This window comes from Mytilus edulis, chromosome 3, assembly GCF_963676685.1.
Source record: "Mytilus edulis chromosome 3, xbMytEdul2.2, whole genome shotgun sequence".
Classification (NCBI taxonomy): domain Eukaryota; kingdom Metazoa; phylum Mollusca; class Bivalvia; order Mytilida; family Mytilidae; genus Mytilus; species Mytilus edulis.
In genome coordinates, this window is record NC_092346.1 from 62,554,539 (window position 1) to 62,574,817 (window position 20,279).

Here is a 20,279-nt window from a genome sequence, read left to right on the forward strand (position 1 = left end):
TCACCTTAAATAACCTACTGTTAGAAATTGATATGATAGAGATTTCAGAAAATTAAATGACGTTAAACTAATGAGACCATTACCAACAGGAAGATATTAAACAAATATCCTCCTCCGTCCATCTTATTTATCTAATCTTAGATGTAGATATCATCCAATCAACTTATAGGTCTTCCATCAGCCGTAAAGACACTTGTAAGTTTTTAAATGCCAATAAATACCCTAGGTTTTAAACATAGGTAACCAAACTAATAATATATGAAAGTATGGGCAATGTCTGACCACTGTATAGAAAAAGATGTCAAACACCGCCAAATATTTGCAATTCATTGAATACACAAATTTCGGTGAAAACAGCTGAAATTAACCCAAGACCTATGATAGTAATGTAAACATGTCTAAATAATGAGACTTTTTATTAACATCAGATTGAATATCTTTCTAAATCATTTTAATATAGTGTACATTGCAAGATGAATCTGTGTTAGGTAAACTATGAAATAGCAGTACTTTTAAGTCTAGATTATTAAATTACACCTCAGCATGACCAAATTAAAAAAATTCTGGCTATTTATCACCACAAAGACATGATTAATAGAAAAATGTTGGCAAATTAAAGTAATTATATTTATTCTATTTTTAATCAAACATATAATAAAACTTATTAAGCTTGGGTCTAGACAGGTTAAATAACACAATGTTCACACATATTTGACAGATTTGTAGGGAAAAACAACCACTTATACTTGTTTATGTTTTATTCATTATCAAGAAATAGATGACCATATACATCTACCAAAATAGTAGTACAATGTATATGAAACCTATTGGTAGCCAATAAAATTGCTCAAAAACTACGAACACAATATTATTATCAATATAGGCTACAGAAATGCAAGATCTCGACTAATGAAATGGTACATGCACCAATCATATTTGACCTGGAAACCCTTGGTCACAGAAATACTACAGTTGTACAACTATCTATATATATGACCAGGGGAGGAAAAACGCAAGTATTTATCAGAGTTGACCCTGGGCTACAGAAAGGCAAGATTCTAAATAACAGAACAAGGGCTACAGAAATGCATGACACATCTTAGTTTAGGAAATATATCATAGGTTTTTTTTCTAAATTTCTAGAAACAACAGTTCATCTTTAACACAAAAAACTGTGTACCTATATATTCCAAGGTTTAGAAACAAGAAAAAACAATTTAACTACAGGTTTATTTATTTGTTTTCAGCTACATATTCAAAATAGTCATTATGACATAAGGAAGGTATTTTAAATAAGGCCATAGTACTTAACACAGTAACTAACATTAAAAAGTATCATAAATGATTGAACAATAAATATTATGGTTTGTTATAAATAATTTGTCAAATTACTATTTTTCTATTTAATACTGTGTAAACTAGTTCTCAAGCATTGTCAGAATTACATTCAAAGTATTCAAACCCACTCTAGACGGATCTTTAAATTTGATTTATTGGCAAGAAAATCACTACAATAGAAACTTTTTGTTTGTTAGGTTACCAATACAAGGATTGTAGTGATTGCGAACAACATAACACTTGTCTGACATTATAATAGAATATGTATTTTATGTTATATCAAGGATCTGAAACCTCAGGGAAAGTCTATCTGACATTTTTAAACAAAATAATAATGTGTTAAACTTTCAACTGTATATTATATCAAAATTATGCCAGAGTCAGAAATCTGGTATGTTGCTCATACAAAACACTAAATCTAAACCGGAGAGATCCCTACAGAAAATATGAGAAATGTACCGTAGTCTTGATGAAGAAACATGAAAATTGTGTGAAAAAATGATAATATGCTAAAGCATGAGTGACTGTTTCTTATACAAAATAGAATGGTTTATTACAAGACCATTTTGATATACATGTGCTGCTAATTTCATTTTATTATTTCAATGTTATAACACAAATCATTGTAATCATTGTATGAAATTTAAAACCCGCAAGGGTCCATAATTGGATAAATAAAGTATTCTCATTCTTATACAGTAGTGTGATTGATTGGTTGTTGTTTGTCCAGTGGAATATGTCATGGATGTTCAGGACTGGAGTAAATTAAAAACAAATACAACTATGCAGGAGTAGGATCTGTAAATATGGATCAGCTAGCATAAAAGGCCTAAAATGTGTTCTACCGCTGTAAAATGAGGGTATACATTGGATAGGGACACAAATTTACCCTTGCAACAGGACATCTATGGACCCCTCAAACAGTTGTTGCAAAAGTTGTGCAGATAGCATCAACAGGCTTTTACAGGTACTCTCTGTTCACCCAGCATTGGATAACATTCCCATTTTGACCAGATTAGCCTGTATATTTATACATCTTGCACAACCAAGCAGACGCTAGGAGTTTACTACCAGTAGATGAAGACAAAAAGTGACCATAATTCTATTCTGTAGTCACCCTTGGACATATAAATGAATGTGAAAAGATATTTATGCTTCCATAAATGGAGATGCACAACTTCAATAGGTCTACATACTTCTGTAAAGTTTAAGGAATCTGGGTTGAAAACTATAGGGAGATTTGACGATTCAAAATTGGCAACCCTTCTATAAATCTTACTGAAAAATGTCAAAATGCTAATGTTTAAACAAGAGTGCACACGCTGAAATGTCTCGCCTTCTATACTAATCATTGATATTATGTTGATAGTCCTAAGTATAAAGCTAAGCTTCATTACAACTGTCACATAAACTTAACATTAACCAAGATAACTAAACAAAGACCAATGAACCTTGAAAAAGCGGTCCAGGTCAGATGAACCATGCCAGGCAGACAGGTACAGCTAACAATGCTTCTATACAACATATATAGTTGACACATTACTTATAGTTTAAGAAAAATAGACCAAAACACAAAAACTTAACACTGTGCAATGAACCGTGAAAATGAGGTCACGGTTAAATAAAACCTGCTCAACTGACATTAAAGATCATAAAATATTTCCATACACCAAATATAGTAAGTTGACCTATGGCATATAGCATTAGATAAAAAGACCAAAACTCAAAAACTTAACTTTGACCACTGAACCATGAAAATGAGGTCAAGGTCACATGCCATCTGCCCGCTTGACATGTACACTTAACAATCATTCCATACAACAAATATAGTAGACCTATTGCATATGGTATGAGAAAAACAGACCTAAACACAAAAATTTAACTATAACCACTGAACCATGAAAATGAGGTCAAGGTCAGATGACACCTGCCAGTTGGACATGTACACCTTACAGTCCTTCCATACACCGAATATACTAGCCCTATTGCTTATAGTATCTGAGATATGGGCTTGACCACCAAAACTTAACCTTGTTCACTGATCCATAAAATGAGGTCGCGGTCAAGTGAAAACTGTCTGACAGACACGAGGACCTTGCAAGGTACGCACATATCAAATATAGTTATCCTATTACTTATAATAAGAGAGAATTCAACATTACAAAAAAATTGAACTTTTTTTTCAAGTGGTCACTGAACCATGAAAATGAGGTCAAGGACATTGGACATGTGACTGTCGGAAACTTCGTAACATGAAGCATCTATATACAAAGTATGAAGCATCCAGGTCTTCCACCTTCTAAAATATAAAGCTTTTAAGAAGTGAGCTAACGCCGCCGCCGTAGCCGCCGCCGCCGGATCACTATCCCTATGTCGAGCTTTCTACAACAAAAGTTGCAGGCTCGACAAAAAGTGGCTATACATCATTTTCATATCAAAAGTTTGAACTGATCAGTACTAGCAGGTCTTGCTAAAAATTAATATCTTACAAACAAATGTTTGAAGTGAAAAGTAAAATTGGCAGAAGACGGTCAAACATTTTATCCATATCTACCACTTGATCTTTGAAATTTTCTTGTAACCAATATTACTGAATTAACGCATGTAATCTGCTGATACCAATTGACCGTAATTCTATCTACTTAACCTTAAGCCAAATAAAATCTACTCAAATTTAAGTTGACTTTTTCAATTTTAAAGCAAAACTGTCATAAATTTTATTCTGACAATTTGTTGATAACAACTTGCTAACATATTTTTGTATCATAAACTATGCACAGTTATAAATGAAATCAATAATCCACCCCCTGATACCATTGAGATAATCCTTTAATTCAACAGGCTAACCGTTTCTCACATTGGACATAAATAATACTTAACATGGCTCTCCCCTTACTAAACCAAAGCCATTAATATATAATATTTATGAACTAGGGTCAATTACTGTAATTGCAATGGTTGAATTTAAAAGAAGGATCAATTCCCAATAGTTGGTAGTACTTGCTTACAACCACTCGTAAACAGAAACGCTTTTCAAGCTAAATTCTTAATCAATTGAGCAACATGAAAAATTGAACAGGGTTAATTAGCTGTTCTTGTCCAACAGGATAGAACTCATAAAAGTTTTCACTTCCGCAATTTTTATACATAAGACAAAACTTTGTGGATATTAATAACATATTGATCACAATGAAAGACACAAGAAAATGATACTTTATTGATGTTTCAGATCTTTTCCATTCAGTATATACATAATGCCATTGAATCAGCAATCAACAACAAATCAAGCTCTAATGTGTACCTATTCCTCTAAAGAATCAAGGATATAACATTATTCCCAATACTGTACTACAGAACCTTAATCCCAAACCAATCTACATCGTACAAAGCCCTGAACACTGAATAAAACATTGACAACAGAAATCGAATATTCATCAAGGCATGGCAAAGAATTCATCAATTAAAATCTCTAACAGAAATCAACATTATAAACATTTAATGAAGGTTACAGCAATCACGTTCACACAATTTATAAAGCGTAAACAGCACAGATACGTCAACTGTATGTGTAAACAAAATCAGTATCCCATTAGACTGATTTGTATTGTGAAACGAGGCTAAAAATTTATCCTATGTTTGCTTTTCATTCATAATATTTAATTGTCAAAGGATGAAAAACACATTATTAATTTACATAAAGGTAACTGTTGAGGAACCTAGTAATTAGAAAATGTGTTTTCTCAACCTTCCTTTTAATGCAAGGTAAACTATACAATATTGAAAGAAAAATTCACAATATATATACATTTTACCCTTCAAACAAGATAACTGCATATAGATATAAGATTAGTTCTATAGGGTGTAATAATGCATATTACTATTAATGACCAGACATTAAATAATATCTTTTTGTAATTATACACTATATTTGATCTGATTCCAAATACAAAACAGAAAATAGGAAATTTCAATACTGGATGTGGTTTGATTTATCAGTCTGAATACAAATTTTTAGAAAATTCTTAATTTTCTGAAATTCAAAATTATGGTGTACCCATATTGACAAAATGCTTGAATTGATATCCCAGAAAAAAATATATGTCATGTGAATTTACAGTAGTGTTTCTTTCAGAAGCAGTAGGAAAGATTCAAACCTAGACTAAAAACATCCACCTCACTGAAAAAAATACAGCTGAATAAAGTGAATTTCAAAGAAAACAGTAGGTAAAAAAAAAATCTACCAAGAAGACTGAAAGAATGTTACTAAATGGGTTACTGCAGAGGGTTTAATAACAAAGGAAAGGGATAATATCAAATAATGACCTCCACCTCTATTCTACAAAATGCAGTCATGATTGCTGACTGTGAACTTTACCTCTATCTGTCTCGGCTAAATCTAAGCCTCCAAGAACACTGGAGTTGACTTTTGCACTTTGGTTATTCTTCTTTCTATTTAGGTAATTCTGTGTGTATGAGCCTAGACAATAGCAGAGCAATGTGTATTATTAGTAATGTGCTCAGTGAATACAGCATTCAACACTGGTAACTGAAAGCATCAAAGTTGTGAAAATTGAATGTACCTTTTATTTTATTTTTTTGACTTGATTGTGATATCAATTACTTTTTCCAGAAAGAAAAGGTGAGGTCACTCACTGTAAGATAAGTATTCATAATAATATTGGTCTATTAGATCACATGCAAGTACCTATCATTCAAATAATTCATAATTTTGCTATCTCCTAACTACCCTGTAAACAGTATTGTTTTTCAGGCTTTTAGAAAAGAAATGATTCAAAACCAAAGATAGCTACATTCAATTTTTTCAACCTCTTTTTAAAAAGCCAAAATCTTGAGTTCTTTCAGTAGACGTTATCATATTTCATGTCACATAAAAATCAAATATAAGAATTGATAAATTTAAATCAACTTTGAAATTTTAAGTAAATTTAACAAACTGAATAATGAAAGAACACATCAATTAGCATGACGCATATAAAAATAGTTTTTTGAGCTTCTAAATATTATTCACTGTTTACATTTACTCAAACAGTCCAAATTAATGTCTGAATAGCTATTCAAAAACTCAAAGAGAGCAAACAAAGGACAGTTCTTACTCAAAACTTTTACAATACATATATACATACATTAAGAACATAAAAGTAAGATAAGTGAATGTGAACATCTGCTACAATGTTAAAGAAGCATGTTGTGTAAAAGCTGAGGTAGTCAATCTTAGAATTAACTAATACCTCATAATTTGTGTACATGCAATGCATAAATTTCACATGCAAAGTTTTGACTTAATGTACAAATTTTGACAAGAATGAAATTTCTGAAATCAAGATACAGACCATATCTAAATGAAAAGAAGTGTTATAAGCATACACACAAAAAATACTGATGTATTTTGCATGTATTTCCTTTATATAAAATTTTAATGTCATTGATCTGAAAATAAATCATTTGAAACCCTTTTAGAGGTTCTTCTGCCTTAACAATTCCTAAGTTTTCAGTCATATTGAAAAATATGTTAACCATACTCACAGAATATATGCTTTTTAAATATGTTAAAACAATTCATCATTCAGCAATTAGGAAAATGGTTGAACTGCAGAAAATTTGTCCATTTTCCACAGACCTTAGCAAGCACAAAAATAGTGGGTCTTGCTTTTTTTGCTTACAAAAATGGGTATATACCAAATTATATAATTTGCATCATTACAACGAAAATATATAGATTGTTATAATTGTCTTGAAACATTATCCCTGCATGTAATTGCTTTTAAAAAAAGATCAAAGTGAATTTTTCAAATGCGTCACCTGGAAATTTCATTATTGTTAGCACCTGTTTTATGAAATTGGCTAGCCCTCTTATTAAATTATACTTATATTCTACTGCTTTCGTTACAAAATTTGCATAGTCATGGATCAGACTGCTACCCATGTCGTTTAACAGTTTAAAAACAATAGCTTTTTACAACATTATTTAAGTATGAAACATTTGCAGTAAATTGCACTAGCACTACTATAGCACTTAACTACTTATGAATGATTCGTTTATTAGTAGCTATTGTTATAAGCAAAGTAGTACATTGTACATGCTGTACACAGGAAATAACTTCTACTTTCTAGCTGACAAAAATGTCCCACTCCCCCCAAAAATTAAACAATAATTTATCAGCCTAGAATGGTAGTTATATGTTATAAATTTGATGTTACATGTATGATGATTGTAAAACAATAACATTAGGCATTCTAGCTGTTACATTTTAGTGTTAGTATGCTTAATTTACAAAGAAGAATAACAAGGGCATACCAAATCCATTAAAATTTTGAAATATTTTTGGTTCTAAAAATGTTTTTTTTTATTGATTCAAAATAACTGTTATACATGTATAACTTAACCAACACATTACAGTGCATACTATATTTTGCAGTCTTGATTTAATATGAGGAACAGTGACACTAGTACATGGTGGGTAGGAGTGGTTCTTCTCAAATTTAACATTGGACATTGTAATTACTGTAAATTTTGATTTTTTTTTGTGAAGTTTTGAATGTTGCCACAACAAAAATGAAATGAGATAAGGATCACAGTATTAAGATAGAGAAATGGTTCTTTGCTTTATGTCCAGTGGCATGTATTTCATACATGTCAAAACCAACATTTAAGTTTAAATTTTCAAATTTTAAAGCAGGATACAAATGCAGTTTTTCCAGGTTTCAAATTATTCCAAATAAACTTTTTTCAACTAAAATCATGAATGCTTTCACATACAGCAAATAGAATTTTGAAAGGCAAAGCCATTTTTTTATCTATCTTAAAATATTTAAGTGTTAATAAACCTATTTAACCAGATTTTTAAGAATTTGTATAGGGAGATCCATGAAAGGAACCACAAACAGGTAGATAGATATATGTCAGCTGTCTGTCTTTAAACAAATGTAAATTGTTCACCAAATTTAAGTCTTTGGTTCATAAATGCAATCCATTAGTACTTTTGACAATAATGTACAGGTAAGCAATTCTATCCTGGACCAAGTACATCCCAAGTCCTACTGATAGGACATGCTGATGAGGTTTTAGTTATAACATGCAGTATTCTAGCCCTTTAGCCTTTCATTTATATGTATGCATGCTATCCCAGCTGACTCTGATCCAGGTACAAATGAACACTTTTTGAGTAACAAATCATTATCTCATTGTAGGGTGTAGTCAGGCAATTTGTCAGGGTTGGCAAAGTATTACCCACCCGGGAATTCCCGGGCGGGAAAACCCAGGTTTTCCCGGGCTGGGCAATACTCCCAGAAATGGGGAATAGTGGGCATTACTGGGCAATATTTTTTTAAGCTTATTTTAACACAAAATAGTAAAGACTTGTCATAGTTTCATAGTATAACAGCTAAATATATACTTTTATACAGATATATATAACCATTGACAGTCATTTCAAGAAAATTCAATTTCATTCTCTTCTCTATTAATTTTATATGTAGGCAGAATAGTGCAAATTTAATGATACCTTTTAATTACCAAGCATTGTTTCAATAATCCAAACTTTGAAAAATGCATTTTATTGCAGTGTTTAAGTGAATTGTTAATTTTAATGGTTATACATTCATATTGCTAAATAAACACCCTACAGGGTCATGCCATTAACACTTTTAAAATTGAAAGGACTGATTATTGTTACATAAACAAATCTGTGTTCTAATCTGAATAATTACTTATTAATTAGTGACAGTACATATACATTATTTAAATGTGATGTTTCTTTAATACATGTAATTGTTAATTCTTAATAGGAGCTATATTCATTTGAAAAAAAATGATTTATTTGCTTTCTATTTACAGTTTGCCAATCTAAACAAATGCTAAACAAAATAGGGTATAAATATCTTATTAAATGTATTGCATTTCTGTTTATCACTGAATCCTCTTTAAAATTCAGACAAATAATTTATATTACCCAGTATTGCCCAGTATTACCCACTAAAACCCAGTAAAACCCTGTTTTCCCAGTATTTCCCACTGGGCTGGGCAATACTCTTAAAACCCGGGTTTTTGCCAACCCTGCAATTTGTGCTTCATTTTGGTTCAAAATACTATATTTCTTTAAAATGACTGACTTTTATATTCCACAAAACATTTGTTTAGAAATTGTAAAACATACTGGTATTAACAATAAAAAAGTTTGCAAAAGTTATCTAAATGTTTTTTTGTAACGTAAAACTTCCACAGGAAAAAGTATGAATGTTGATGATGTACATGTGCCTTCAAATATAGGACAAGGCCAGATCCCAAACATTCTTGTACAACCGCACAAAATTCTTTTAGAAATATAGACGAAGAAATTTAAATTTAATTGACTGTGAATTCGAAAACTGTGTATACAATTGAAGTGAGGGTACTGTAATATATACAACAGATTTCAATTCCAACAACTATTAACTTTTTCTTATTTATCCTTTATATATTTTCAACAAAAGTATATCTAAAGTTTATATAGTATTTTGAAACAGGAGAGTGCAAATTACACTTGGAATTGTGTAACTGTTTAATATGGGGAACCAATTGTCAACAATACTGAATTTTTTGTACCTGGTTCTTGCTGAGCTTCTTCTACAGCATTAATTCCCACTACAGTTATTCTACGTTTAGGGACACGTTTACCATTGCTAATACTGTCTTGTGATGGTCCACTATCATCACTCCACATGTTCCTAGCCTTTGGAGGTCCATCATTGAATGACTAAAATAAATAATAATAATTGTATTTATAACAAACAAAAACAAGAATGTGTCCAAAGTACACGGATGCCCCACTCGCACTATCATTTTCAATGTTCAATGGACCGTGAAAATTGGTAAAAAATATAATTAGGCATTAAAATTAGAAAGATCAGATCATAGGGAACATGTGTACTAAGTTTCAAGTTGATTGGACTTCAGCTTCATCAAAAACTACCTTGACCAAAAACTTTAACCTGAAACATGCACTTTCATTTTCTATGTTCAGTGGACCGTGAAATTGGGGTCAAAAGTTTAATTTGGCTTTAAAATTAGAAAGATCATATCATAAGGAACATGTGTACTAAGTTTCAAGTTGATTGGACTTCAACTTCATCAAAAACTACCTTGACCAAAAACTTTAACCTGAAAAACTTTAACCTGAAACATGCACTTTCATTTTCTATGTTCAGTGGACCGTGAAATTGGGGTCAAAAGTTTAATTTGGCTTTAAAATTAGAAAGATCATATCATAAGGAACATGTGTACTAAGTTTCAAGTTGATTGGACTTCAACTTCATCAAAAACTACCTTGACCAAAAACTTTAACCTGAAAAACTTTAACCTGAAACATGCACTTTCATTTTCTATGTTCAGTGGATCGTGAAATTGGGGTCAAAAGTTTAATTTGGCTTTAAAATTAGAAAGATCATATCATAAGGAACATGTGTACTAAGTTTCAAGTTGATTGGACTTCAACTTCATCAAAAACTACCTCGACCAAAAACTTTAACCTGACATGGGACAGACGGACGAACGAACAGACGAACGAACAGACGAACGGACGCACAGACCAGAAAACATAATGCCCCTACTACTATCGTAGACGGGGCATAAAAATATCACTATTCTTACTGTACTTCATTTCGACCATTCACATGATGTGTGTCTGTCTAGTATACATTAATACTAAATATCTCTTTAGGTATTAAATTTGTTTGTTTTCTTTTTATTTGACACTGAAGTCTAATCTGTGAATTTTTAAAAAAAAACACTTTTTTTTCAATACAACAAAGTTATTTAAATAACATTATTCATCAAAATACTACAATTTCATGTAAAATTTTGGTTTTGAATAACATTAGTGATTTTTTAAAAGGAAAATCATGTAATATATATATATATTTTGTAGATGCCCTCTTTGGTCATGCTTCCCTTATACCTTTGAGCATGAATGGTTCTTCAATTTACAACTCATATCATATATGCTCCCATTTTAGCTTTATGGAGCTGTTAACAAGGTCAAATTTCAAAGAATATCAGGGATACATTTTACTTATGTATATAAACAAAAATCAGTTACAAAGAGTAACTGTGATTTTTAACAACATATCTATTTACTGCAACAAAATCATTCTTTTGTTCACTGGAAATCACTTTAGACTATGAAAATTGTTGCCTTTTAATTTGTTTAGGTTATTTCTTAAGCAGAAATAATTCATATATAATATCAATATTATATTTTTTAAACGAGAGCAAAATATACAATGACAGATCAACAAAGACCTTTTAAAGCCACAACAAAGGAGATCCGACATGTTCTTTTTAAAACTTACAACTGTAAAAATATTGACTAAATATTTGATCTCTATTGTTATACAGTAAGGATTTACTTGAGCTAATCTAATTTAAATGATATCGTTACAATCTTTGAATGGATTACTGCAAAATTATAATAGATGTTGAATAATAAGTTGTTCCTTTACTACAGTGAAACCTGTCAAAAATAAACCCTGCACTAATTCACAATCTGTTTTAAGCAAACCCTAGCATAAAGCAGGAACCTGTCAAAATTTAACTCTTGAATAGTTGCATGTCAGTTCAATTTTACATTTATAGAAAATTCAAACAGCACCTTTGTACTCTCAAATGGGGTTCAGCTAAAATAGGTTGTACAGTAAAAACCACATAAAATGGAAATCATTCCTACAAAAATGTAATTAATTCATACATGTACATGTCTCTTGGAAGAGCAGCATACACGTATTATAAATTCACAAACAAAAAAGTTGCAATCAAGTTACCGTATAATGATCATTTTGAAAGATTACCACTAACTACAGTGTATTAGTATATATATATATAGCAGACAAAGCTTAAATTAAATGTAAAAATAAATGGGGAATGTGTCTATGGGACACAGATAATGCCCCTACTTGCCTATCACATAAAGCTGTAAAGGGACATAACTGAAGAATGTGTACTTGATCTGTGTTTAATGGTAAATAATATTGTGTATATTTCACAACATTTAGTCGAGGCAAACTTAAATAAAAGAAAGGAAATGAAATATTTAGCAATTTTCCATTTGTATTAAGTGTTAACTGTTAAGGGAATAACCCTAGAACAGTAAAAGTGACACAACCAAAATGCAAATTTGATCTGTATTTTGTGGTTATTGGCATTGTTTCATAACAAGTTTCATACCAGTTGGTTGAGGCTAACTAAAGTTACAAAACGGAAATGAAAAATTCATCAATTATTCCATTTGTAAAGGGGCATAATTCTAGAACAGTTAACATGACACAACCAAAGTTCAAACTTGATCTGTAATTTGTGGTCATTAGCATTATGTACAATATATAAGTTTCAATATAACACAGAACAGAAACGAAAGATTCACTAATTTTCCATTTGTAAAGGGACTTAACTCTAGAACGGTTATAGTGAATCAACTGAAATTTACACTTGATCTGTATTTTGTGGTTATAAAAATTGTGTTAAAGTTTCATAACATTTAGCAGAGGCAAACTAAAGATAGAAAACGAAAATGTAAAGGGGCATAACTCTAGAATGGTTTATGTGACGCAACAAAAACTCAAAAGTGATCTGTGTTTTGTTGTAATAATCATTTTGTATCAGTTTCATAACATTTGGTTGAGGCAAACTAAGTTATAGAGTGTTAAGAAACTTTAGGACGTATGTACAGACAGACCAGGGTAAAAAAAACTTAATGCCCCCTCTGCTACAGCGAAGGGCATAAAAAATGTAAAATTATTTCTAGAAATAATCCTTTCCTTTTTGGCTTCAAATTTTTTTGTGAGAGTGAAACATGTATATATTCTGTGTTAAAAATAGCTACTCACGATAATTGTATGTTTATCTTACATATAAGTACCCTACTTTTCATAGGCAGACATTTGTATTGAATAATGATGGTTTACAAAAATGTATTTAATTTTTAATAAAAATTCAACATGACTACATGTGCACTCCATGAAAAGATAACAACAATGCAAAGGTAAACAGATGTAAAGCTTGATTTAACAAATAATTTCATGGTTATAGCAGAAAACTGTAATTGAAATCTTCTCTCTTGTGGTTAGTTTTAGTTCTCAATAGACTCATACTGTCTATTTCATAATAAAAGATGATGTCATATGATTGCCAATGAGACAACTCTCTATAAGTCTAGATACATGTATAAAGATGATGTCATATTATTGCAAATGAGACAACTCTCTATAAGGCAAGATACATGTATAAAGCAGACCAAAATGATTCATAAATTTTTGGTGTTGACTGTTCCACACCATTTTTTAAGCTATTGGCTATACCAAAGTGGCCATATTTCATTGGTGGATGAAGTCTGAATGCAGTGAGAGAACAACTTATTCTTAACAGGTAAACCAGACTTTGGTAATTTTGGGGCCCTTTATAGCTTGTTGTTCGGTGTGAGCCAAGGCTGTGTGTTGAAGGTCGTACCTTGAGCTATAATGGTTAACTTTTATAAATCGTTATTTGGATGGGGAGTTGTCTCATTGGCATGCATACCACATTTTCCTATATATTTAATCGTGTTAATGTATCTGTATTATTCTTAATTTGTAATTTTATGGTAAGAGTACATGTAGAAGCATTTAATGTGCATTCATTGTATACAAAATGTGCTTGAATGAATACTTTAAAAGAACAATAAATTACTTAACAAAGCATGTCCTATCCAATTGAATTTGAATAAGGAATAATAAAAGTAAATTTTCTGCTTCAGACATATAATTTGACAGTGAGTGAGAGCCTGTTAAGACCTAAACCTTAAAGGACAAAAGAGAATAATTCAATGTTCATTTCTTTGTATTATAGCTTTCCATCTTTCTATCTTTATGAAGTAATATTTCAGCACTATTTTATACTACAGAGTATAATATCCACATTAAAACAATGTTCCAGTGTACATGGATATGTATACTCTGTATCATACATGTATCTTTGCTTCAATATCATATCATGTTGTTATCTACAAGTATCCAATGTACCATAGGTTCTGTACATCAGGTATAGTTTGAAGTCATCTCTTAGAAAGTTTAAAACAGACAGCATCATGACATGGTTCATTTATATTATGGGAAAGATGTCACAGATTCCAATTGATGTGTTACTGCAATAACCACAATCTACTCCCCCTTTTCTTGTTTAAGATATAACTGAATGCTCTTTTAACTTGTTACAAACATGTTTGGTCCCACTTCAGACAGTAACTTTTTACCCTTCTGGAGGACCTGTGATTGCCCCTTCGCCAAATTCATATGATTGAATTCATTATAGACTTTGAAAACCAATAAAAAAAATAATACAGTATTCCTCAGACCCTCCATTTTTATTATTTGTCCAAGCTAGAGGTGATCGATTTAGAAATATATTGCGACATTTTAAGTACAGTATGTTTGAGGACACTGTCAAAAACAAAAGTTAACCATTAATTCCAATGTAATTAAACTAATTCCTAATTTTACTTACTTTACTTACTGCCCTTGTACGCCATTGGCGTGTAGGGCAGTAACCAAGATTCCTAATTTTAAAAGACATATAAAAGTGAACCAACAAGACTATTTTTCATAATTACCTCTTCATCAGAAAGGAACAAATCCTCAGCATAGGGTTCAACCCTTCCAATTTTACAAAGCTTTGGTAGACAAGCCCATACACACATTTTAGCCAAGTTTTAGACTATAAGACATTGAAATATTATCCACAAATCATCAAGAATATATCCCCATAATTTATCATATTTTTTAATTTCCAATTATTGTTATGATAATTTTGTGTTTGTTGTCAATTTCTTTGCCAGACTCTTGAGCTTCTAAGCCGATGACGCAAGTTTATTTCTAATTTATTCGGTAATAAATTACCACAAAAATTATTCCTAATTAAATCTATTATATTTCCAGTCAGTTAAAATCCTGGTTAGCAAGCACCTAAATAAAACTTTTTTGTTCGGGATAATAGTTATTGAGCTGGATATCACAATTCAATGCGCTGGTATAATTTTACACTTGATTCTTTTCAATTTCACATATATGTAAAATCATAACCTCTTGCCTTTAAAGAAAGTATTAATACCACTTTTTTGAAATTTTATATTCTGGAATACATAAAACACTTTGCTAAGATTTACTTAACTTTTCAAAATTTTTCATGGAAGAGCGGCTTTGCATAGCAATATATGTATATCAATAGTATAATGTCGAAATTGTTATGAGCTCCTTACGCCTCAAATTTTGTGTGATCTTCATTTAAGCATATTAATGCTATTTTATTTTGTGAATAAAAGCTACAAATAGTAAAGAAATACAATAATGAGTGTATTGAATCTGGATAGATTTATGAAAAGAAAGTCAGTCAAGATTTTTGAAAAGATTGATTTAACATGTCTGAATGCTTATAATTCTACATTTAAACCCATCAATGTATTGAATCCAAAATAAAAATCAATTTGAAGAAAATTTTTTTCAATCAGCTTTTTATACCAAAAACACACCTAATCTACACATAAATCAATTACTGCTAGTTTTAATCTTTGAGGAAATGCACGATGATAGGCCCCTGTCTAGGTTAACATTGTAACCATAGCAATTACACAAATCCCTTTATATACTTTCATTTTTTATAACACAATTTATTTCTCATTATCTAATTCCAATTATCATTGATAAAAAATTTACTGCAACAGAAGAAGTGGGATATAGTCTACAAAGACATTCAAAAAACAACTAAAAATTCAAAATAATGATAAATGAACATTTTAAAATCATTTAACAAATTTAAAAACAATAATACTTCGTATTTTTTTTTTTAAATAATATCTTTAATTATAGTATGTTTCAGTTCAGTGATTTAAATTTTAACTATCAATATAAAATATGATAGCAGGACTGAACTTTTAGGAAAATAATAAGACAAGGGAAGTAACTCTAGATCTATTAATTATGATTTGATCATGTGAAGTTTGACTGTTTAATACTGAGGGTGGTAAAGGGTTGTTTTCGTGCAACGTGTTTTGCCATTTTTATTTCACGTGCAGCCGTGAAAAAAGTTCATTATTCACCGTGTTTCGTGAAATCTGTAAAAAGATCAACGTGCAAGACATTTTTAATTGTTCATCGTGAAATGGCAATTTTATTTCGCGATCTTCTGTGCACATACCCCCCTTTACGCCCCTCAATACTGGGCAATACAAATGTTATTTAAAAATTCATGTTTGCTACGTACCTTACATGTATAACTACCAATCTAGGATGGATCTGTGGTTAATTTCCAATGGCAATTGCAAATTAAATTGCATATTCAGGAAGAAAATATGATAATGCTATTTGGGACCCTTTGAACCTCAATCTGGACAAATTGGAAAATTGGTTTAAAATCAAATATCTAGATAAACGGTTAGAACCCCAACCAGGACACGACATATATTGCCTGCCCTTATGAGTATATATAAGATATATACAAACATATATATAATAAAAATACTCATATACTGAAATATTGACAACCATAATGGCATTGGTTCTGCTTAAAAAAATCGACAGCAGCTGAGGCTATTAAATGATATTATTAAACTAATTAATAGTATACTGTACAGTAACATACATGTACATGAACAAATTTTATGTATCAAGAAGTCTAGATCACTATCTAGTACCTACAGAAATTAAATAAAATTTGTGAAGCCACTAAATCAAAATATAAATTTACAAATTTCGGAATACTGTGGATTCATTATTATTTGTTGGCTACCAATTTTCATGGATTTCGTGGGAACAGGTGAACCACGAAGAGATTAAATGTTCAACAAATACAAAAATTTTCATAGGCTCGTTAGCATAATTTGGAAAAACCACGAAATTGAATATCCACAAACATGTAAGTTTTCCTCAATCCATGAAAATTGGTATCCACAAAAATAAATGAATCCATAGTACTAATTTGAGTTAGCTGTTTAATAAAGATATTTTCTGGGTGATTATAATACCATTCTGGGCATTAATCCAACAATGTATTAATAGTTCCTAAAACGATTACAAATTTAAATTATTTTTAATGAATGTACTTTGGTATTAACCTTTAATGATAATTGTTAGAGTATTTTTTAAATCCTCCACCATAACAGACTGAAGGTTGTGTGTATATGTAAACATTTTCTGTGATAGATATTCCTCAGTCATGACAGTGTGATAGTGCAGGTTTTTAAGTGAAGGGCAAGGCCTTCTAAGTATTTTATTGGCCACATTGTCATGTATTTAAAACCAAACAGTATTGGAAAGAAGCATTTATTTTATATCTAAAGTTAAAGACTGCTCTCTGAAACTTTAATCCCCTGGCCTTTCTCTAAAAAAGTTTAGAATACAAATTTAACCAAAGTGACAAAAGAAAAAAATTGCATTTATCAGTAGATGTATAAAAAAACTGTTGCACACTGCAGTACCAATATAAACAAATTTTAAGACTATATTCAAGATACATGCATTTAAATATGGAAAAGGCTAGCACATTGATGTAAAGTAACAGTTACCACTGAAAGTATGTATATATGTATGAACTCAAGGACAAATTTAATCTACACATACAATATGAATGTACACAAACAGTTTTATGCATTAAGTATATTCTTTTCTTATGACAAGAAAAATCTAAAGTTTGCACAACACACATTGTGAACAAACATGAATATGTCTACATACAATTTTAATACCTTTTGTCAAAAGAAAATTTATGTGACAATATTTGATGGGCTGGCAAGAATTTACTGTTGTAGTTTATTTGTTTTGCGATACTTCACAGTAAAGATTTTTTCATTGAATAAGTGATTTTAAAATTTAAATCTATTTTATTTGATTTTTCTTAATGCATGATGCACTAAAAACACAGGAATTTCAATTATTTTTTTAAACTATATGTCCTGTTTACATTGTACATGGTGTATACATATGTACATGTATGACAGTATGTATCTTCGGGTCTAAATCACTTTTTTACTTAAAGGGAAACTTCGCAAAAAAATCAAAAATTGATATTATCATGATTATGTTCATTCTGTTTAAAAATGCACAAATTCATAGATATTAAAGTTTTATTCCGCTAGATAAGCGATCACCATCGATTTTAAATTTAGAGTATCAATTCTCTGCTTTCGGCCATTTTGTCTTCTTTCCCGATTAATAACAACGATATGTCTATAAACCACAAAGGAACAAAACTACAGTAACCGATGTAGTCGTAATTGCGTGTCGATATCTTGACAATCGTACGGTTGTTTTATCCGACTAACTAACTTGATACGGAAAATATTCTTATTTTTTTAAATTACCATGGTCTGTGTTTTTAAACTGTTGATATTTGAATTAGGTAAAAAGTCAAAGTTGAAATCATAAATAAGTGTTCCGTGAAAATTGTTTTCGAAAATCTAATTTGTTCATAATTCAACTTTTTTCAAATAAATTCTGATCTTCCCTCATCTGATCACCAGCATGGCTAAAGGTATTACTTCCAAAGGTATTGTGAGGGGTGTGAGGTGACACGTCCTGGTATTCAAGCAATTTTTTGTCAGGCTTGCAAGTTCATGCATCGTTTCACTTCTGCAGGTATTGATCAGTGTACACGGCCGATAACTTATAACTTTCCATTTTGAACTATCAGATGTATAATATACAACTCTGTCTTACTTGTCATTACTAAACTCATACGCTTGTTTATAAATAACATTTCTGGTGTAAAGAATATTATTCATAAAAATATAAATAATACCCAAAAAATAAGATTTGATGAAATTAAACTCTATTTAAATATTTTTTCCAAGGGTGAATTTGGGAAAATGTAATATATACTCATTGTCAATAGTGAAGGAAAAAATGTACGCACTTGTCGACGATTCGTTTATACGACTGGGTAGAAAGTTACAGAACTATAGCGCAATTTAAAATATATACATGTATACATGTACATTGAACGAACAAAGGAAGGAATTCGTCATCACAATTGTTATATATGCCACTGGATGAACACTGATTATCCCCAAGAGATGTGAATATTTTGCTGGGAAACTATTGAGTATCAAAGTTTCAAATTAATTTTGGGATTTATTTTCTTTCTTGGTATTCAATAACAGAAAAAAGAATAAATTACTTGTCCGCTAAATAGGGGTATTTTTGTCAGATAAAAGACTTTTAGTTATGGGTATTTTTGTCAGATAAAAGACTTTGTTATATTTAAAAAATAGGGAAATATGACATTAATTGGTTCTGTCTTTTTTTTTAACATCGTTAAAAAGATGTGTGTCTAAGGTGAACGCCACAAGAACCCTGTAATACTAGTACGAGAGTATAGCATGTAAACATTCCTTCTCAATAATATGGTTGTATTGGAAAGCTTTTCATACAGATTGACAACTCATGGTCCGATATGCATGTAATATTTGCCACATGACGCCCAGAGTTCTTTCTACCATCATCATCTTATTCTTTGATATTGCTGTAAACATCGATGGTTCACACCCAAACAAAATGGGAGTAATTTACCTTCAGAGCTTCTCCGTGTTATACACTTGTGAAACTTAATATATAGACGAAATTTCTGTATTGAAATGAATCTACATCTCACAAACTGGATTTTCAAATAACGATTTTGAGTAATCACCTTCCAAACCAATATAAACGTATGGAAAGATTTAATCATGAAGGAATTTAGTTTTTGTCAGACGCAAGAACTCATCACTATCATAAACGTATACGTATATATGCATGCAGTTTCAAATATCAAGAACAAGCGGTCGATGTCGATAGTCTGTTTTCAAACTGTTCAGAGTTAGACATGTCACTTGTTCATTCTTGGAAGCCTTCATATTTCCCGTCCAACGATGGGAACTCTTTCTGGTTGT

The 20,279-nt window shown here is 30.7% G+C and overlaps 1 protein-coding gene across 44 annotated transcripts in view; it reads right to left on the reverse strand.

The window, feature by feature from the left end:
• LOC139517071 (TOG array regulator of axonemal microtubules protein 1-like) overlaps window positions 1–20,279 on the reverse strand; it is a 61,830-nt gene that overhangs the window by 34,871 nt on the left and 6,680 nt on the right. For 19 of the 44 annotated variants that reach the window (XM_071307719.1, XM_071307706.1, XM_071307704.1 and 16 more), the window contains exons 2-3: window positions 9,941–10,091; window positions 5,714–5,815 (exon numbers count right to left, since the gene is read on the reverse strand). In XM_071307719.1, the coding sequence (XP_071163820.1) occupies window positions 5,714–5,815; window positions 9,941–10,091 (253 nt within the window). The remainder of the gene's footprint in view (window positions 1–5,713; window positions 5,816–9,940; window positions 10,092–20,279) is intronic. The other 25 variants (XM_071307733.1, XM_071307723.1, XM_071307703.1 and 22 more) reach the window with 2 other exon arrangements.